This window comes from Alexandromys fortis, unplaced genomic scaffold (genome assembly GCF_014885135.2).
Source record: "Alexandromys fortis isolate MF-2015 unplaced genomic scaffold, M_Fortis_MF-2015_v1.1 scaffold_5, whole genome shotgun sequence".
Taxonomy (NCBI): domain Eukaryota; kingdom Metazoa; phylum Chordata; class Mammalia; order Rodentia; family Cricetidae; genus Alexandromys; species Alexandromys fortis.
The window spans coordinates 10,158,420-10,180,658 of NW_026067924.1; the positions used below are offsets into that span (position 1 = coordinate 10,158,420).

General features: G+C 41.2%; 1 protein-coding gene across 1 annotated transcript in view; it reads left to right on the forward strand.

The window, feature by feature from the left end:
* The window catches only part of Exoc2 (exocyst complex component 2), a 153,571-nt gene that overhangs the window by 66,163 nt on the left and 65,169 nt on the right, over positions 1–22,239 (forward strand). The window contains exons 11-13 of the mRNA XM_050142277.1: positions 1,174–1,292; positions 15,625–15,750; positions 18,817–18,941. Of these exons, the coding sequence (XP_049998234.1) occupies positions 1,174–1,292; positions 15,625–15,750; positions 18,817–18,941 (370 nt within the window). The remainder of the gene's footprint in view (positions 1–1,173; positions 1,293–15,624; positions 15,751–18,816; positions 18,942–22,239) is intronic.

Sequence of the window (22,239 nt, forward strand, 5' to 3'; positions counted from 1 at the left end):
ATTTCAGTTGAAATACATTTAAATTTTCTAGATGGATGTGGGTATTTCTTGTGCAAAGAAAACTTTAAATATTTTAAGAACCATTGAAAGTTAAGAAAGTGTCCATCTGCACTGCATTTCATAGAGAAGTTGTCCCGCGGTTGTGAATGAGTTTACACCCTAGAGGTGAGGGCATATTGTTAGAGACCTTAAGTTTCAGCGGCCTCCAGCATAAGTCCTCTCAGGACGGTGTCACATTGCCATCCAGTGGCCGTATTTCATACCAGGAAGGGGGGGGAATTGTCCTCTCAGTGCCCTCTGCTGGCTCCCACCTAGGTTCAATGAAACAGCTCTCGAGTAATAGAAACACATGAGAGAAGTGACTTTAAATGTAAAGTTAATTTTTCCTCTTCCTCACAAAAAAAAAAAAAGAACAAAACCCACCCCAGGTTTAGGTTGAGCAGCTTTGCATGATAAATGCTTACTATAATGTGGTTTATAGGAGTGGAGTAGAATAGAGGGATGGCCAGTGGATCTGCTGTGGTTGATAAATGGGAAGTGTACTTGCTTCTGAGCACTACTGGTCAGCTGGTTTCTCCTTCTCTCACTCTCTTTATCTTTCTCTTTGTCTCTCTCCCTCCCTTTTTTCCTTCTCCCTCTACCCACCCCTTTTGGTTTTCTTTCTTGTTTTTCTTTAAATAAGAAAGTGAGAATAAGTTTAAATGTGAAGAGTTCTTAAGTTCTAAGTGTTCTTGACTTAAAGAGATAAATTAAAAGTCTGCAGCTGGGGCTGCAAAAATGGCTCAGTTGTTGAGAGCACTGGCTGCTCTTCTAGAGAACCTGGGTTTGATTTCCAGTAACCACATAGACGTTCACAGCTGCCTGTAACTCCAGTGCCAGGAAACCCAGGACCATCTATGGAACTCCACAGACACCAGGGACACTATATACTTAATATAGGCGTGTGCGTATACATGAAATTAAGAAAGAAAAAAACCCCACAGTTTTATCATTTTCTGTTGAGTGAAAATAATTTAATGTATTTCATTATGAACAAAATATTAAAGGCAAATATTGACAAGTGCTTTTCTAGTTAGTTGAGTTTTAGTTTTTCTTTAAAAAATGGTAGTGCTGACATACCAGTCTTTGCCTTTACTGTTATAACAGGAGGCCTCTTGCCCTTTGCTTTTTCAGGTATCTCTCTGACCTTCATGCACCTGGTGACCCTGCCTGGCAGTGTATCGGAGCTCAGCACAAGTGGACACTCAAACTCATGCAAGACTGCAAAGAGGGCCACATGAAGAGTCTAAAAGGCAAGAGATTCTCTTCCAAATTACTTGTTAATGCTTAGTAGTTAATAGAATAGTGACAAGATTTTCTTTTTTGTTTGTTTGTTTTGTTGTTGTTGTTTGTTTTCTGTTTTTCAAGACAGAGTTTCTCTGTAGCTTTGGGGCCTGTCCTAGAACTAGCTCTTATAGACCAGGCTGGCCTCGAACTCACAGAGATCTGTCTGTCTCTGTCTCCTGAGTGCTGGGAATAAAGGCGTGTGCCACCACCGCCTGGCTTGAGATTTTCCTGATATTGGTAGCTGTCTTTATTGCTGTTGGTCCTCTACACTGCTGTTTAGCACTCTACCTAACAGTGGGTGCCAAAAATAAAGGAGAGCACTCCTAATCTGTGTTTTTTATTATCTAGCAGTATTGGCAAAACTTTATTTTATTTGATGGGAGAGTTAAATTTTATAAGGGGTTGACATGATGCATGATGCTGTAGAAACCGTACTGGTCCTTGATAAGTTCCCGTCTTCATCAGGCCTGTGGAAGTCACCTGTGGACTAGGTGGGTACCAAGTGCTAGACAGACAGTGGTGTAAGAGAAGTAGGCCTTGCCTCCTGGGGACCCTGGAAGAGGAAGGGCAATGTGCTAACATGCAACTAGGCAGTTACAGCGACAGTGCTAGGACAAGTGAGTAAAAGGAAAATGACAAAGCTTCTGAAGGAAGGTAACTGAGAAGAGTATTTCAGACAGCTTAGAGAGGCTCCAGGTTAGCTAAGAATTGGGAGGAACTGCCAAGAAACCTCTAGCTTGAGAAAGGAACCACTGCCCAGGACTCTGAGGTAAGTGAGAAGAAAGAAATTAAAAGTGTATTTGTGTGCAGGTTTGTTGGCATTTCTTTGTTTAATTCTGTCACTCAGCAAATATATGTTGCTGACTGTGCTTAAGATACTGTTAGTTGTCGGTACAACCCCAAGGGTCTGATTGGTGTCTAACATGCTAAAGGAGGCAGAGGTAACTGACTAGGTGGGGTGCTGCAGAATATGCCATTTCCTAAGATAGGACAAATTCTGAGTGGCGTGGTAGCTTACAGGAGCAAATTCTGATCCTAGCTTTGATGGTCAGTGAAGTGGTTTGTGAGATCTCTGTTGGGAGGAGGAAGAAAGATCTGAACTGCATGAAAAACTATTCTAGGAAGAACATAAGGGAGCCAGAGAGAGACAGCCTTGTGTTCTCTGTGGCTGGAACTGAGTGCTGATAAAAGCTACAAGAGTTCAGGCTACAGTTAAGATGAACAAATAATGGACTTTGATAGCTGCCTGGAGAGGTTTGGAGATTGTCCAGAGAGCAGCAAGGGGTCATGAAATGATGACAAGCAGGGAAACATGGTATCTTTGGCTTCCGTGTGGAGAATAGATAAGAAGGAACAATTCTATAACAGGGTTGGTGAGGTAGGCAGGTGTCAGCAATTGACCTAGCATAGGGTAGGGAACGTGAAGTGCGAGGGTGGGGTCAGGGCTCTTTAGGAAATAGAACGGGCAGGACTAGGGCTGGAAGTAGGAACAGGAGGACGAGATGGAGGATGGTGCCTTAAGTCTACATCTGCCTGAAGTAGCTCATTAGCATGGCGGCCCTATTAAGAACTGGGGAACTTAGTGCTTACCCCAGCTTGAATTTGACAGGTGAGTTTGGAATTGTCTGTCATGAAAGAAGACAGTGAAGAGGTAGTTAGATTCAGAGACTTGGAGGTGGTTTGTACCGAGATGGTCCCTTGAAGTTCTTGCATTTATTCATGAAGATGGAAAAGGAAAGAAAGAAAATCAAGGACAGAATCCAGAGGGGCCTCAGTAAATGGCTGGGAGGAGGAGAGCAGCCTGGACTGGCAGCAGTGAAGAGGTGGCCACAGGAACAGCACAGAGGCAGACAGCATAGTTTGAGAAACAAAAGAGCTAGAAGGACTAAGAACTTCATTGCTTGAGCACTGCGTGCTCCTGGTGTCCTTGGTGAGTGTAGCGCCAGAGCCTTAGGCACCTGGGAAGGGAATGAATGGCAGCCAGGTCCCAGGAATGTGGGGGAGCAAGCAGCATGAGGTCAGCACTGTGGCATCGTGGGAAGATACCAGTCTTCATTGGTAACACATTTGTCATTAATGAGCTATCTTGGGCTTATGTAATTTTCAGTTCCAATTCTGTTTCCATGTTTGATACTTTGGAAACCCTATGTATTTGAAATGATGCCAGTACCTCAATTGCTCTTTTTTTTGTTTTGTTTTGTTTTTTTTTTTGTTTTTCGAGACAGGGTTTCTCTGTGGCTTTGAAGCCTCTCCTGGCACTAGCTCTATAGACCAGGCTGGTCTCGGAACTCACAGAGACCCGCCTGCCTCTGCCTCCCGAGTGCTGGGATTAAAGGCATGCGCCACCATCGCCCAGCTCTCAATTGCTCTTAATAGTTTTAACAATTCTTAAATTGTTGTAAGGGAAGGTAAAAGCATATAATATGGATGGTCTTTGGAAATCTTAAGAGTGCCAAGCAGTCATTTTTCAGTCTACTCGGTTCCATAGACTGACCATCAGAACCTCGGAAACTTTTTAACATCTGTCATCTACTAGTCTCTACTCAGGCATGCCCAGCCTTTGACATTAGGACAGAAAATTGTGCTCTACAAAGTTCAAGTTCTCAATCTTGAGAGTCAAAAAAGCAAAACAAACAAATCCAGTTTTATGTAAATTTACAGCTCTGTGATAGCTACATCCATGGCCGTCAGTGGCTCAAGCAGCCCACAGGTTAAAGACTGGAGATGCCTGTCCCATTCTCTGCCGGCAGAGGACAGATACAGGTCACATGTAGCCAGGCTGCATCATCATTGTCCTGCCAGAGGCACAGGACAGTGGTAAGCAGACCTGCTGGAGCTTTGGTTTTATGAACACATAGTATTTTCAAATGCCAAAAGTAGGTTTGATTATAATTGTGCCAAGGTTGGGAAGTGCAGAGAGACTTTATGAAATGGTATTGCAGGGGTACTTAGCCTGGTGGCAGGAGGACAAGAAAGGTTTCTGGAGCCGTGATAATGGCTCTCCACACTGTCATCACTTGCTGGCTACACATAGAATGCCTTCTGAACAGTGGCTTGTCTTACCTGCCCTTGTTAGAAGCAGTCTGAAGAGATGATTTAGTATGAAAGTATACAAATGTCTGGGATGTTTCTGCATGCTTATTTGAAAACAACATCCCTGAAAGTCTCATGCCACTTCTGCCTGAGAGCTGATCACCAGTATTCTCCCACTCAGAGATCTGGATCTTGTTTTCCTCCATGCATACACTTGTGTGTGTTAGACAAGTGCTCTTTCCTGCTGTCTTCATGTTCTGCATTGCTATATACATTTGTATTTATGTGCTTAAAAAAATCAGCGTTTCAAAAGAAAAGGTGAAAAGCTTACATGTAATCAGATCCCTCTATTTTTTTTCTTGAGAGTGTGTTTAGAACTTCGTCATTAGAGAGAATATTAGTTACAAGCTTTACCTAGTTCATTTAGTTGATTTTCTCAATTGAAAGTAAAATATAGTACCTTACAGCTCCTTGAACCCATTCTGTAGAATTCATGGCAATACCATTTAATTTCCTAAACTCATTAGGCAAATTAAAATGGGTTATTATTGAATTTAATTTTTCAGAATTTAGCCTTCTGAATATGCTTAAATGTACCTTTTTGCTAATAAATACTAATATGAATTATTCAACTAATTTTTATGTTTTTTGAAAGTAAACTTTTTTAAGATTTATTTATTATGTATACATATATCCTGCAGGCCAGAAGAGGGCACCAGATCTCATTACAGATGGTTGTGAGCCACCATGTGGTTGCTGGGAATTGACCTCTGGAAGAGCAGTCAGTGCTCTTAACCTCTGAGTCACCTCTCCAGCCCCTGTTCAAATAATTTTTAAACTATAGGTTTTATTCCTTGGAAGTTCCTAATATTTATACAGTGTATGCTGACCATATCCCTCCAATGTTGCCTTCTTCCAGTCTCCCCTAGTGCCCCAACCCGTCTCCCTCTCAACTTTACTTCTTTTTATTTTCCCTTTGGTTGTTAATATCCCCAAGTCCAAATAGTGCTGGATGTAAATAATTTTTATATATAACATTTAATTAAAAGACTGATGTGATCTCTTGAAGAAGCAGTTTGTATTATTTCATTTTAGAAAACTACATGCATGTGCATGCACACACACACAGTGCTGGGGACTAAATTCAGGACCTTATATATACTGGCAGCCACTAAGCGTATTTGACAGCAAGATACACACCCACCCACCCACACACACAGACACACACACACACACACACACAGACACACGCAATTTCGCATATACCTACCTTAGTTTAATCTTATAGCTATTCCCTCACCTGTTACTTTCCTTTTCTTCATTCTTTATTATTTGAAGTAGGTCACATAATTATCTATAAATTTTTCAGAGGTAAGGGATATTTAAAATTTTTAAATTAAAATATCAATATTAGTTCTTGAAATATCAGTAATTTATTTCTATTTGGGGGTTTCTGTTTCTTTATTTGTTTGTTTTTGAGGCATGATCTTTTTATGTAGCCTAGGCTGGCCTAGAACTTGCAGTGATCCTCTGGTCTCCCACTTCTGAATCCTGGAATTGCAGGTGTATGCCACCTTTCTTGGTATTAATGACTTACTAATAACAAATATCTATCAGTTTTCAAGTTCAATTTAATTTTCTCCAGTATCCTTTCTAGTATTTATGCCATCCCTTTTTTACACTTGATCTTAGCCAAAAGCCAAGAAGCAATGATACCATTACTTCTTAACTGATACTTCTGTAGACGTATTGGCAATTGTGCCCTGTGCACAAATTGAGTTTGTTTTCTAGCATAGAAGAACCAATGAGAAAATACATCAACTTTGATCCTTTGCACATTTATGTTTTCATGTCAGCATTTTGTGTGTATATGCCATTGAATATGTTACCCCTTTAACACATGCTTATGGGTTGACAGGCAGTATAATGATGGTGACATGTTTCTGTATGTGCGAGTCTATATATAAAATACATGCCTTAAGTATAAGTTTGCAGGGAATAAACAGATGTTCTTTCATGTGATCAGTAGTTGCTGATGAACTTTTATCAGATACTCTTCATTTTCTTAGTCAAGCATGCAGTCATGTAAGGCAGCATGGAAGAAGGTCCTCCATCAGTCTTACCCAGTGATGCGATGGAGTGGGAGGGAACTAGAGGGATCTGTAGCAGTGGTCCCTTTGTGAGGAGGCGTCACAGGAGTCCGAGACAGACGGGAAGAAGGAGCGTGTGTCCCGACAGGTGTCACACCATGCTGCCCTTGCTAGGTCTGCAAATCACATGTCACTCCTCATCTCCCGGTGCTCGCTGCACTGTTGCAGCAAGTATTCCATCAGCCAGGATTTCATTGGTGGGAAGGCAAGCTGGCCGCGGCTGTTAGGAATACCTGTGCTGAAACTTGACCGGCTGTGGCCTCTGGCGCTCGTTTCTGTCACAGGTGGATTCTATTAAGGAAAGGCGGTATAGTACTAACTAGGAATCTCTGGAATGGTACGCTTAGGGTATGAGCGCTCTGAGTTGGCACGCTTGAGAAGATGAAGGTGACTGCTAGAAGGGCCCAGAAATTATAGTTGGATCTGAGCAGTGTGTCTCTTCTTTTTCCTCTAGTGCTATAGGACCCAAGGGTGGCAGGGGTGGAAAAGCTTACATACTGGTACCTGTGGCATGGTTTAACAGAGTAGCTGATTGCCTGCCAGGCCCAGGCCTGGTGGCGTTGATTGTAGCCTCTGTTGAAGGCTCCTGCATGTGAGAGGGTAGTTAATATTCCACCTGTCAGGTACTGCTTAGAAGAGGCGCTCTGTATTTCATGTAGAACTCCGTTGTCGGAGTGCTGCGGTTCCCACAGTGAAAGCTCATAGTCTTCTCCATCTAGAAACGGTTGGTCTTAAGGCTTTCTATTACAGCTGTTAGACTACTAACTCTGGAGAAGAGAAATGGATGCAGTGTTTTAAACCCAAGCCAAACAGTGGCTAAGAACTGAGTTTGTAAAATAAAACCCAGTTTTAAATGGAGAGACTGTAAAAGCAGGGAAGGAATTCTTGGTGTCTTTTTGACCTGTACTGAGGACTGGGATGGGCTCTCCCGGGGATGTCAGTTGTTACTGTTGCCCTGGCAGATACTACTTATCAAATGAAGGATAGTCAGTGGGAGGGCTTACTGACTTCCTCACAGAGCTGGCACTCCAGATATCCTCCCCATGCCCACTTCGCTGGGTCCTGGCCCTGAAACCCAAGTTTGATCTTTGGACTTTTCTCCATTGAAAAGTATTGGGATAAAATCAATGTTTTATGTTGGAGAAAGATAAGTATTTTTAGTTTTTTCAAAATTTGATGATTTATGCACATTATAAAACCCTATCTTGAAAGTTTAAATACATAGAGGATTTGAGTATGGTGTTTTTCCAGCCTGAGCTTGAGTGACCATCCTGCTTCTGGTGCCCTGAGTGCAAATGTAAAGCTTTTTCCATTGCATCAGGATTGGTCTCTAGGAATTCCTATGAAATAGGTCCAAAATTAGCGTACGCCTTAAGGTTTCCTGGCAGGAAAAGGCTTTGGTTAGCCCCCTGCTGGACCTCTCCAATGGACTTTGAAAGGTGGTCTTCAAAGGTGTCTTTTCTTTTGTTCCCGAGATGGGTTGATTGTAACTCTTCAGAGCAGCTGGCTGTCTGGTAAACTGGGGGAAAGGCCATCAGCTGCTCTGGCATCTTGGGAGCTGTGCTCTAATTAGGACTTCCAGAAGGACTTCCTAGAATTAGGGCTCAATGGGAGACACTTAGAAGAGGAGCCAGAACTTATGTAAGCAGTGAGTCTTTAAAAATAGATATACAGCAGAAGGAGGGAGCATTCATACACGGCTCAGGTTGTCTTTGAAGACTTGGAGGGGGCATGTCTTCCCTTAGCAGTCTTTTCTCAGTTCACAGTGGCATGTGGGCTGTGGGCTTTGCACCCAGCGGAAGTGGCTCAGGATCCGAGTGCTCAAGGTCCTGAGTTTGATGCCCAGCACTAAACCCAGGAGCCAACAGCCTAAGATTTGAATGATTTCAAACATGTAGCAGTTTGTTAAATACTGAGAAAACTATAATACTTGTTTCTCCAAGGGCCTTAAGATATAAAGGTTCCGTTTCAGCTGAGGCTCATTGAATAATAGTATCTGAAGTTTAATTGTCTTTATACAGTATAATTCAACTATGCTTTTATTGATACTTGTCTAAAAAGTATACTTGAAGTTATCTTTATGTACCATTTTATTCATAAATATTTTAAATAATGGGGCTAGTAATACAGTTCTGATATTGTCCTAATGGAAGAGTAGGTTGGTTTTCTTGTATTTGTTTAAGTTGCAGAAACTGTTAGCTTCATTGAATTTTCTTAGAACTATAAAAAATAGCTCCTTACTTAAGAAGGTAGTAGGTATATGTTGTACATATATTAAGTACTTTAATAGAAATCATACTTTTCATTTAAAGTTACAATGTGATAACAGTGTGCTTACATTGGCTTTAGAAGAGAGAATATTTAGCAGGATTTGGTTACCAGCTTTAAGTCTGGGAGCTGTATGGGGACACACAGGATAAAGTGGGTGCAGGAGAGGGAAGCATGGGAGAAGTGCTAATTCCAAAGCCATCTTCTCCCAGCCAGGCCTTTTTTTTTTTTTTTCAGAAGGAGGAAGAGCATCATGAATTGGATTCAGAGTGCACAAGTTAGAAATTGTCACTTTCAACTGGCATAGGTATATATAAGCGGTTGTATTTGCTAGAATATAGATGGGCACTTTTGAACACAATTGAATGTAGATTACACACACACACACATATAATTTGATGACTGTCTTAGTTCCCTTTTCTGTTGCTCTGACACAACACTGACCAATAGCGCATGTGGTAGAGGGGAGGGTTTGTTGCAGTTTCTGGACTATATAATCCATCATTGAGAAGTTAGGCAGGAACTCAGCAGGCACTGAGGCAGGAGCCTTGGGAGCAGGAGCTAAAGCAGAGGACTATTGCCCAGGGCTGACATCCCCCACAGTAGCCTGGGTCCTCCCACATCAGTCAGTAATGGAGGAATTCTGCACAGACTTGTCTGCAGGCCCGTGTGATGGAGGTATTTCCTCTTTTCAGATAACTTGTGTCGAGTTGACAGAAAACTAATGAGCACAGCGACAGTTTTACCTTTCAAGGAAAAATTAAGACGCGTAATTAGTACCAGTAATTTAGGCACATTTTTAAAAAGGGGGTAAAGACTTGAGGAATTTGGTTTGCCTTGGGAGTGGCATTCTGGGTCTGCACAGTGAAAGGAGAACTGCATGCCATCGGGAACAGCTGAAGGTGTTTTCTCCTTGCAAGAGCACCTTCGCCACTGGTGCCCATCAGCTGGCCCTTTGTGCTTTACTGTGAGTTTAACTCTAAACACCAAGTACACGTCAGTACAAAATGTGTGCGTATTTCTTGGTAATTTTAAAATGGTGACTACTGCAAGTGTTTTTGTTCTGATTCTGACATTTTCAAATTCTTTGGCTTGCATAATATAGGCATCTTTTCTCTATATAATCTATTTATAACTATTGTAAAGTGTTAAGACCTTAATAAAAGCACAAATAAACCTATTGGTGATACCCGCCTTATTACAAACTACCTAACTAACCCGTTAGCTGTTCTAGTGTCTTGAGTGTTTACATCTTTAATTTTGTTTTCAAAATTCATTTCCTTTTCTAAACTGTTGTTTTGAATCTGGTGAGACACCCAGGAACAGGGCCTAGAGCTGGGCTGAGGAGCTCCATTGTGAGTGAGGGAAACTGTGGTGACCGTGACTCCCGTGGGTTAATTGGATTAAATTATTCCCTTTAAATTGAGGAAATCTCTCTGTTGGTGCTTCAAATATATAGAGTCAGAAGATGAAAGAGCATTTTTTATCTGTTGACACAGGTCTAATTCGTGAGGAATTTGTAATTCTGCCTTGATACCCCCACCCCCACCCAGCCTTGGCATTGAAATTCCTCTGTGTGGTGCTTGAAAGGATCCTATCCGGCCTCTGCCTGAGGCTCCTGGCCCTACGTGTTTGGTCAACAAGCAACAGTGGGTGGTCGGGCCTCTGCACAGGACAAGGGCCCGCTGTGCACAGGAAAATGTGTTCAAAGGTGTTTAAGGGTGGTGAGGAAGTAGGCTGCCCTCCTGAGTCTGGGGCCGTGGGTCAGTGCTCCCCACTATTGTGGACTGTGAGAAACTTGCCACAAGAGGCACGAGGCCTGAAAATACAGTGAAAGTATTCACCTGGCTCCACATCTGCGCTTGCACTGAGCACTCTTTGCCCTTCACGCTGTTTATGTAGAGAGCCTGTTAAACAAATTTTAACCAATATTTGCATTTAAAATAGGAAAATCCTTGCTTTTTAAAATTTGATGTATGATAATCAGGATATACGACACATGATAAGGCTTCCTGGAAGCCTTCTTTTTTACCAAGTCTTCTAAAGTCCTTGTCACTCTTTAAAACTGATAAAAGTTCGAAGATTAAGTTTGTGAGTCTCACCGGAGTTCTTTATGAAACAATTAAAAGCTGAAGAGCTTTTATCTAGCAGAAATTCTAGTTTGCGGAAATAAAATCAGAAATGTTTCAAAATCATAGCAAATTGAAAAATGGTGGCGTGACTGGGCTTTAGTGACCCTAGGAAAACAGAGTGTGCTGCTGCTGCTGCTGCTTTTGTTTTTTTTTTTTTTTTCCAGGACAGGATTTCTCTGTGTGACAGTCCCGGCTATCCTGGAACTTGCTTTGTAGACCAGGCTGGCCTCAGACTCACAGAACTACTCTTGCCTCTGTCTCCCTAGTGCTGGGATTAATTTCATGTGCCACCACGCCCAGCTGCTAGTTTTAAATACAGATTTCCAACTGGTTTTCTCCTAGTAAAACAAGATTTCTGTTCTGTGTTTATATTATTTTAAAAATAATTCCCAGATTTACTGTTTGTTTCAATTCGTTTATCTCTGCATACGCCAAATTAGAAGAAAGAAACGTACAAAAAATTCCTTTTTAAGAGTGTTGCTTCCACAGGTTATAGAAAATTACGTTGGGGAAATAAGACCAACTTTTGATTGTCAGCAATGAAGAAATGTCATTGTGTATGTGTTTAATGTTAAGTGTCTTTAAAGGTCGCTTTCTTTCAGGCGTTTGGCAAAGGTATAAATTAGACACTAGTTTGTGGAAGCTGGGGATGCAGCTGGATGCTGAGGTTTCCTTGGAATTGTGTTGGTAGTGTTACCTGTACCATATGAATCGTCAGTGTTCATGGTTTGTGCTGCAGGGCTGTGTCCCTGCTTGAAATGCTATCTCCAGAGTGATCTCTGTAGGGTTCAGCAGATGCTTCTGCAGATCCCAGTGCCAGGGAGAGGGGAAGATTTCATTCATTCATTCATTCATTCATTCATTCATTCATTCATACATACATTCATCCATACATAATTCATTCATACATTCAAGGATAGTAGTTTGCGTCTGTGCTCAATGTGAAGTGGCAAACTTTATACCTTTATTCAAATAACACTGATCAAGCCCCAATCGTAGAGCTGGGAGCAAAAAAAAGGATGCTTTCCATTTTGTCCATACAAATGATACACAGTTTTAGATTGAAACTCTGAATCATAAAATCAAAATTTTTAGTGGTACAACAGTTGCATGGTTGCATTGTTTAAATCATTAGTTAGTCTTTGTAGCACCATTTTTTTTTGACACAATGATCTGCTATTGATAGCCATGCAACTTCCTCTTCAGATAAATTCCTGCCCCTCTTCCTGATGTGGGGACAGTTAGTAAATAAATGTAATAGCCTCGTATTTGACTATAAGGTTTTTAAAGTTTTCCATGTGCTGGAGATGTAGCTCAGAGGTTAAGTGGAGCCAGTCCTGATCCCCAGAACTGCCAGTAACCCCCTACCCTTGACCCAGTTCTATTCAGCAAAAATCATAAGAGTTTGTTTTTTGAGAAAATTTATGTCCACGAAAACACTTGGTCAGAATTTATGCTAACTTGATATTATTTTGAAAAGAACATAGGCAAACATGGCATCACAAAACTTTGCTCCCTGTCACCTACAAAAGGGCCCAGTGCAAACACTAATGAAAGCCTGAAATTGTGTGGCAATGGTGACCGTTCTCCATAGCTGATTTCCGGTGGCCAGGTCTGTGAGCTTTCAAAGAAAATATGCAAAGTGACATCACCTTCAACTGTATGTGCTTAAAATAGATTACTTCATTTTAAATTATGTATCTGTATGTGGGTCTGTGTGGGATTGTGCGCATAAATGCCAGTGTCCAGGAGGCCAAAAGAATCCCCTGGAGCTGGTCCCATGTGGCTCTGGGAACTGAACTTAGGGTGTTTGCAGGAGCAGCAAGTGCACAGTCCTCTCTCCAGTTCTGTTGTATGCGCCTGAACAGGTTCTTTCAATCATGAGATTGTTGTATTATAAGGTGAAAACAATCAAGGGGAAAAAAGGCTAACCTTTTGTGAAATATTTTAAAGTCTTTTGCTGATTTTATAGTTAAAAAATGTGTTTCTTTTGTTCTTCATTGTCTTATAGGAATACTCACTGTCAAAGCAACTTCATATCTATAATTATTGAGAAATAAAAAAGTATCAAAACCTATAATTGAAGCTTCAAAGGAAAGTCAGATTCTTTCAGGCTTTTTGATTTTTAACATGATTTGTGATAAATGGTTTGCTTTAAATAAATGTTTGAATAAATTTTCTCCCGAAAGCATAACTCTTGTAGTTTTCTGTAACACACTGTGGGACCTTTTGTCAGGGGAGAGAAACTCATTCCTAGTGTCCACCACTCAGGTTTAAATGCTTACGTGCAGCCCCGCAGCGCCACCTTCTGGTCATTGGACTCACATCGTGCTTACAAAGATGTTTCAGGTGCTAGTTGGACTCACTGGGCACATGCAGTTTCAGCTACCTGCTCTGAGTTATCTTTGCTGCTAATGCTAGCTATCAGTTCAGAAAGTCTTTGCTGTGTAGCTAACAGAGCTCTGAGGAGTGCTTTCTGATATATAACAAAATATGCCTGATAAAGATTATTATTAAAGAAAATGATAAACCAAATTCAAGCCTTGCTTAAACTTCAGATAATATAATATCAAACCATTTGAGTTAAAGTTATTAAAATACCACTTATAGAGAAACAAATTTTCTGAGGATCCACTTAATCAATGATAATTGTAATATTTTAGGAATATAGATAGTTTATTTACATAAAACCTGGAAATGTTTCCTTCTTAATTATAAACATATGACCTCATAGCCTATAAAAGTAAAATGCAAAATATATTTATAAAATAAGAGCATTTTGTGAAATTTTTAATATCCGTGTTTGGTACATCAGAGAATTTGTGTTTTGATATTTCTTGAATTCTATGATTAATAACAGTGAAGACTATAAACTACAATGTAAAATGTCATAATTCGCGAAAAGTTCCATACAGATTTTTCTATTTAATGCGGAAAGAAATCAAACATGCGGTGTTTTATCCTACCTGTCTTAATTCCTTTTGCTGTTGCCATTACAAAATGCCATGTATAGGCAGCTGTGAGAGGCAAAGGTTTCCTCCTGCTCACTTGGACTTACAGTCCATGGTGGCGAGGCTTAGGCAGCAAAGTCTGTCCACAGTCAAGAAACACCCTGTACAATCTAGGACCCGACTTAGAGACAGTGCTGGCCCTGTCAGCATGGGTCTTCCCATCTCTGTTAATCCAGTCAGCATTTCCCTCACAGGTGTGGTGGAGACTCACCTACAAGATCGTTCCAGATCCGGACAGTTATTAGTGACACCACATTTAAACTCTACATCATATGCCCTTTAATTTTTTTTTAACCTTCTGGATTTTTCAATGTCTTGTTTTATATATAATATATTTCAAAGTAGGAGTAAAGGGACAGCAGTTGGCAGAGTCATCAGAACATAGTCCTCAATTATTGTATCCCACAAAAAATTTGTCTAAGTGACATAATTTCCTTTCTATAAAAACCCACTGGTAGTAGGTAGCCAGGTTTAGTGATGCACAGTAGCAAGGACCCGTGAAAAAGGGTCCTGTTCCTTCTCACTGCACTCTCTGAATAGCAAGTGGAGCTATATTTAGTTGTTATTGGCTTATTTTCAGCCCCAGTCAGCCAGAATCTAAACTCCTCCAGAACAGTGCACATAGGATTGCCCAGTAAATGCTTATCAGATGTTCCTGAGTAGCTATCATCTTATTCTCGTTGAAATATTATTTTAATTTCTAAAATTTTTTCTTTAGAACATGAAAATATCTTGTCTTTAAATTATAAACTATAAGGAATATAGCTCCTAGTGAGTGGTAACGTCAGTCCCTCTTATCTTGAGTGAGTCATCAGGGTCCAGTGCCGTGGGGTTGGAGAGATAAAATACTCAGTTCTTACTTCTGAGGCTGTGTTGCTGAGACTGGCAGCAAACTGCTGATCCTCCTGCCACTGCCTCCTGAGTACTTCACGACTGGAAGCAGACTTTAGCTGCGAGAATATTAGCAACATGAGGTTAGAAGGTTAATTTGGTGGCGGGCACCAGGAGAGAAAATGGAGAATCAAATCCTGTATTCCAAAGAGATAGCCAGCCAGCGGAAGCCAGTATGAGCTGTAGCGTTTATGTCGTAAATACACACGTGTGGAGCAGTAAGAGAAGCAAGAGTCGGAAAGCCGGTAGTTTCCTTTCTAACCCCGGATCTTGTTTTGCAAAAGTTGACTTCTTGATGTCTACATTTGTACTATGGCCACACCTAATTTTGCTGCATTCATTCTTTCATAAAACAAAATTATTTATTTTACAGCTTGTCGACACCCCTCCCACCCCCACCTCAGTCCTCCATTTTTGTTTAGTAAAGGACGGGTCTCCCGTGAGCATCAGCAAAGCATGCATATTAGGTTGCTGTATTCACTATTAGATCGTGCACTGACCCCACCACATTGACTCTTAGAACTTTGTATTAAGCTAGAATGGCGGACCGAGTTCTCTGCATGTGTCATAATGGAAATAATGTTGTAAATCTGTTTAGGGTTGTACATAACTTGGTGGCAGAACTCTTAAATGAGGCTCTGAGCTCAATCCTCAGGATCATAAGAAATTTTTTAAAAAGCGAAAGCTATTTGGAGAAAATTTTATTTCAATTCTGTATGTGAAAGAGTGGAACAGTTGAGCAGTAAATAGCCTTGAAGAAACTCTATATTACATCAAAGCCCATGGTAATAGCTAATGTCATCTCTCTTCCAGGTAACCCAGGCCCGCACAGCCCCATGCTGGACCTTGATAACGACGTTCGTCCCTCAGTGTTGGGCCATCTCAGCCAGACTGCGTCACTGAAGAGGGGTAGCAGCTTTCAGTCTGGTCGCGATGACAGTAAGTTATCACCCTTTCTTCTGCATGATCTTCCTGGTCTGTACACTTCCGAAAGGATGTGGTAGAAAAGGCAGGTAGTAAAAAAAGATGAGAGAATATGATACTCTTGAGTTCCCCTGTGCCGCACAGGGCGGGCCCTGGAACTACATTACTTTCACTGCTTTGCACAGGCCTGGATGACTGAGCAACAGTGTTGCAAGGAGGGCCCGCTTGTTTGTCCCTGCCGCCTTGTTAGCTTAGCCCCAAAATAACCACACAGAAACTGTATTAATTAAATCACTGGTTGGCCCGTTAGCTATAACTTCTTATTGGCTAACTCTTACATATTAGTTTAACCCATTTCTATTCATCTGTAAATCACCACGAGTACCAGGCCTACCAGCAAAGTCTCAGCATGTCTACCTCCGGGCGGGTCCTTGGTGTCTCCCTGACTCTGCCTTCTTCCTCCCAGAATTCAGTTCTTTTTTTCTCCACCTACCTACGTTCTGCCCTATGAGGCCAAAGCAGTTTCTTTATTCATTAACCAATACAAGCAACACACAGAGGGGACTCCCACGTCACAACAGTACGCTAAGTTCTTGCAGCCCTTCCAGTACTCCAGAGTCTGCCTGACATCACCGTCCAGCAGCTGTGCCAGCCTTTGCCGCTGCTGTGAATGCTACAACATAACTCACCTAGAAAGCTGCTGTGAAAGATTTGGTCAATTGAGCTTTTGGAATCAGTTTGCTATTTTTAAATAATGATTATTAAGTCATTTTCCCATCATAAAATAGTTTCCATTACAATACTTATTATTGGATTTAAGAAGGGAGCTGAATTTACTCTCATTTTGCTCTTGTGGTTTCTCAAATAAAATTTTATTTGTTTTAAGTCAGTGGGAAATCAGAGTTCCCTCTTTTTCTTTGGTGCTACAGAACGATTCTCGTGATCGGCTGCCTTGAGACTTGTGTGTGCAGTGTGTATGCATCTGGGTGATTGCATGTCTGCACTGCTTGCTGTATACATGTATGGTTAGAGTACACAGGGACCTGTGGACCATTCAGAGCTCTCTGCCAGTTTCAGTGACCACAGGGTCTTGGATTGTGTCCATGTTGCTTTCACTTACTTCCCAGCAAAGAATCCATGAGATAAGGATACAGGCAAGTGTCCCGCAGTAGGAATGCAGAATCGAGGTCAGAGAGCTACCTGGTGGAATCACAGTGCTTTGAAACACTGTTCTTGGAGGAAATGCCATGCGGCTGCTGTGCTCAGGCAAATCTTTCAGTGCTTCAATTTAAAGAATTGAATTTGGGAGCTGCAGAGATTGCTCAGTAGTTAGGAGCCCTTGCTGCTTTTTGCAGATGGCACAGGTGTGGTTCCCAGCATCCACATGGTGACTCACAACCATCTGTACCACTAGTCCCAGGGGCTCGAATGCTCTTGTCTCACCCATGGGCATCAGACAGCACGGTGCACATACATACATGCAGCTAAAACACACACTTACATGAATCTTATAAAAAATGGATTTAAATTAATGTTTTCAAAGATTTTCTTATTTTGAACCCATGATCCTTCTGGCTCTGGCGTGTGCATTGCAGGCAACATGCATGCTGCTGCCATTTCTAAAATAGTTTGGTGTTATCATTTACTTTAGGGAAAAAAGCCATGTTGTCAAATGAAATCTTCTTGGTATATATACTTGCCTGTTCTAGAAACTTTGAAAACACCGTTTGCTCAGTTATTCAGCAGTTTACAGCTGTATGATAAGTTCACAGATAATCTTTAGGTCTTCACATCCCCACCTCCACCCCCACACAGGTCCAGACTTGCCCAAGAATGGAAAAGCTATGGCCTGGGCCCACTCCTCCTAGCTCTAACCAATTAGAAATGTACTAATATGATTGCCACTTGGGTAAGTCAATTCTAAATAGAATGGTCACACTGCTTTTAAAATTCCTGTAGCTCTGCTTAAAAGCTTATGCGTCTGTCTTGGGGTTGTTGTCTCCATTTTTGTACAGGTGTGTACGACCCCACATGTTGAAATAGGAGCGGCAGGGCTGCGTCCCCGGCACCCGGCCGCCTGCATGGCTAGCTTATGCCCAGAAATAATTACACGGAAACTGTATTCTTTCAAACACTGCCTGGCCCGGCTAGTTCCAGATTCTTATTGGCTAGCTCTTACATATTGTTCTAACCCATTTCTAATATTCTATGTAGCCCATGAGCTGGCTTACCAGGGAGGATCTTAACCTGCGTCTGTCTGGATGGTAATAAGCATTTTAAAATAAATCAGCAGAGCCCCTCCGTCACTGGAATGCAAACACCAACACTTTTTGTCTGGTGTTTCTTTATTTTTGTCTGCCTTCACTGTTTTCAGCCTAGGATGGAATAACCTGTATTATGCATGCTGCACAAATTTCTGATACTGAGCCACAAGGCAACCCTTGGGATAGCTTGTAAAGAAGCCTGGGTTTGGTTATAGAGTGAATGAATACCCTACCCTGAGGCCAAGTAAGGGTTAGGACTGGACCCCAGGGTGTTCCTGGTGGCTACTGTGTAAGGAATGAGGGGGTAGACAGGAACCCATAGAGGGCACGATGATCTCATAGCTAAAGGTAGGACAACCCAAAAACGGCAAGTATTCATGAATTTCTCCATTTGTTTTCTTCTATTAAATGAGGTTTTGGTATACTTTTCACCTTATATTTATGTCCCTGTGGGCCAGAATAGGGTGTCAGATCCCCAGGAACTGGAATTACAGACAGTTATGAACCACTATGTGAGTGTTGGGAATTGAACCCCAGTCCTCTGCAAGAACAAATGCTCTCAACCTCTAAGCCATCTCTAGCCCCCATGTTTGATGTTTTAAAGAAAAACTAACAACCCTGAGGACAAGGATGAATCACTGTCCTCTGAGGTCTTGGCAGCTGATGTCCCTCTGTCCCCCTGCCTGGTGCTGCCAGTAGGAGGCCTAAGGAAATGCCTTATCAGGAAGAAGGGAAGGAGGCGGGGGTCACTGTTTCAGCACGTTTTTCTTCTTGATTCAACTATGTATTTATAATGTTTTATTCTTTTATCCTTTAGCATGGAGGTACAAAACTCCCCACAGAGTGGCATTTGTTGAAAAATTAACGAAGCTTGTGTTAAGTCAGCTGCCTAACTTCTGGAAACTCTGGATTTCATATGTTAATGGAAGTCTTTTCAGTGAGGTTTGTATGCACTTCTGCCTACAGGTGGAACTGGGTCACTGAATTTCTGGTCTTAAAACTTAAGGTTTTGAGGTTCTCTTTTCAAGACTTAAAAGTCTTAACACCTTTATCCACTTTCTTTAAAATTTATAAACTTTATTATAAAAGAAACTCGCAAGTAAATAAAAACACCACCCACCAAAACTAACCATTTTCACCTTTTTAAGATCAATTAAATGCATTCTAAACCCCTGGGACTTTGAGCTCATTATGTGATTGTCTGGAACTAAACAGACTAGCAAGGCTCTCCTACTCTGCAAGTGCTTCTAAGGGTTAAATGAGATACACATCTAAAAAGAGAACTAGACTTTGTTTTCGAGATTCACAGTCAAGTGGAAGGTCAGTCAGACCAAATTGTGTGGATGCTATTATGTGCGACCAAATGATAGTCAAGGAGGACCGCTGGAGCTCGGCCACAGGGGAAAGAACTTAGTAATGACACAAGTCGTCTGGTCCCTGGCTTGGTTTGTTTGTTTTATAAGCCTCTGCATTTTTAGGGTCAACATTTAATGAGTATCTTTTTAACATAATGTTTTCAATTTATTCTTTGAGAATTTCGCATATGTAAACAATTATTTTGATCATATCCACACCTATTCTCTGGCTAACTCACTCAGTTGCCCACAACAGCCCCTTCCCAATGTCATCAAGCAGCCCTGATCCTGTGACTCCTCCCACCCCCCCACAGAGCCCAGTTAGTCTTATCTATACACATGGGAATTGGACATTCACTAGTGTCGGGGGTACATATCCTCAAAGAAAAAGGTGTCTCCCTCAGCGACCAACATCTGCCAGTAGCTCTGGGGTAGGGTTGGAGCCTCATGAGCTGTGCCCTCTCCTGCTTGAGTTTTATGGAGTTGATTTTGTGTCGGTCTTGGAGTAACCACAGCTGTTGTGAGTTCAGGGTCAGTAGGCATGGCATGTCGAGAGGACATGCTCACAGCACTCCTCCCCGTCTTCTGCCCCTCAATTCATTCTGCATCATCTTCTGCAGGTGTCCCCTTAGGACTGAGCACTCAGTCACTCGTTCTTGGCTCTTTGACCAGTTCTGAGTCTCTGCCCACTAGAGAAAGAAGCTTTTCTGATCAAGGTTGAAAGTAGCACAATTACTGGCCTATTTCCTGAGCGATTGAACTTGTATCAGAAAGACTTTACCTATGCCTTTATTTAGAAGTGTGCTCCCTCTTTTATCTCCAGCAGTTTCAGAGTGCCAGGTTTCCTGTTGAGGTCCGTGAGCCATTTGATGTTGAGTTTTGTACAAGGATCTGGTTTCGTCTGCATATAGACATTGAATTTTTGCAGTGCTGTTTGTTAAGATGCTGTCCTTTCTCCAGTGTGTGTTACCTTTGTCAAAAATCAAGTGGCTATGGGTATGAGGTTTATATCTGGGCCGTCTGTTATTTTCCATCCACCTTCATGTCTGTTTTTATGCCAGTGTTATGCTGTTTGCATGACTATGGCTCCACAGTATAGTTTGAAATCAGGTATAGTTTCACCTTCAGCAGTTACTATCTTTGCTCAGGATTGCTTTGGCTCTCTGGGATCTTTTTTTTACTTCCATGTGAATTTTAAATTTTTCTTTTTCTATTGAAGAATGTCACTGGAATTTTCACAACTTTTAACAGGAAAGGATGCTGAATTTTGTTAAGCCTTTTCTGTGTCTATCAAGATGACCATGTGATAATTTCTGTCCTTGAGATCTCAACCATTAATACAATTTATAACATTAGTTGATATGTATATTTAATGATGCCCACACCTCTGGAGTAAAACCAACCTGTTCATGATAATTAAATGTCATGGAGATCCCTCCAAGATCTTCCATAGAGCTTAGTGTCATAAATATCTTTGTTCTGTTTTTATCATGAAAAGTTTTTATTTTTCCTCCAGTTATGATAGGTCACTTTATTGTATATATATATGTATATATGTCTGTGTGGACAGTTGTTGGAGCCATTGTGGCTTTTAAGGTTTCAGATTGATAGTCTACTTATATTCTAATGGGCTGCTTTCTCGTGTGACTTGGTGTTCTCTCTTGTTGTTCTCAATATTTTTTTATTGTCTAAATATTTAGTGTTTTTATTATGATCCGACACAAGGAGGTTTCTTCCTGTTCTTGTCTGTCTGGTACCCTAAATACCCCTATGTATTGAGTGGCATCTCTTTTCCTAACTCTGGGTGTTTTCTATTATGCTTTTTCTGAAAATGCTTCCTATGCCTTTTGGACAAGATTTTTTTTCTCCTATGCCAGGTGTCTTTAGGTTTGGGCTTTTCAGATTGTCAAGTATCTTCAGATGTGCCATCTTATTAGTTATCTTTGTCCGTGTTAAGTTGTTCAAGCTTCTCTACTTTGCCCTAAACCCCAGATAGTCTGTCCTCTCCTTCCTTGATTCATTCTCTTCCTGAGACTCCATAGAGTTTTTTGAACTTAATGTCTTTGTTTCAACATTTTAGTTTTCTCTTAGTTGAATTCCTTCTTCATGTCGTGTATCACCTTCCTTATTTATTCAGCTATTTGCTTATGTCTTTGAACATAGCTGAAATTATTCTGAGTTCTCTATCTGGAATTTTGTTTAACTTATTCTCACTAGATGGCATTGCTGTAGGGTTAATAATTTTTGGAAGCGCTATGCTGTCTTATTCATTTTCTTTTGTTACTGCATTGTAATTTATACATCTGGTGTTGTTTTGTATATTTTTTTCTCAGCTGTTGAAGTATTTGCAGTGTTCAGGTGGGACTCGTGTATGGTAGAATTGAATGTGTAGTTTATAAAATAATTCCTCGGTCTAGGTGTTTATGGTTATCTGTTGTAAACACCGTATTATGCCTTGAGTAAATTATTAGCTGGAAGAACAGCCACATCTGCTTGCTATTACCACTGTGCAAAAGACATATTAGCCAATTAATAACAGTGGTCCCTTTGACTTCAGTAGCTCCTGGAGGATACACAGCCAAGTGTGGTATGGAGTAGATGCGGATTTTAGTTAATAAGATTAGAAGTTGGAGAAAAGTAGGGTTGATAAAGATAAGAGTCAATGATTAGATCAACTTCAAAAACATGAAGTGGGTAAAGTAGCCCGGGAGAGGGGAGGGAGTTGGGATGCCGTTGGGTCCATGTATTATAGAAAGTATTAAATAGGTGGACGCTTACAATCAAGAAGGAAAAGGATGAGGGGGAAGTGTGAGAGAAAGAAGAAAAGGTGTGGGACTGAGAGTGAGTATGTGAGATGTGCTGGAGAGTGGCCGGATGCCATAGTA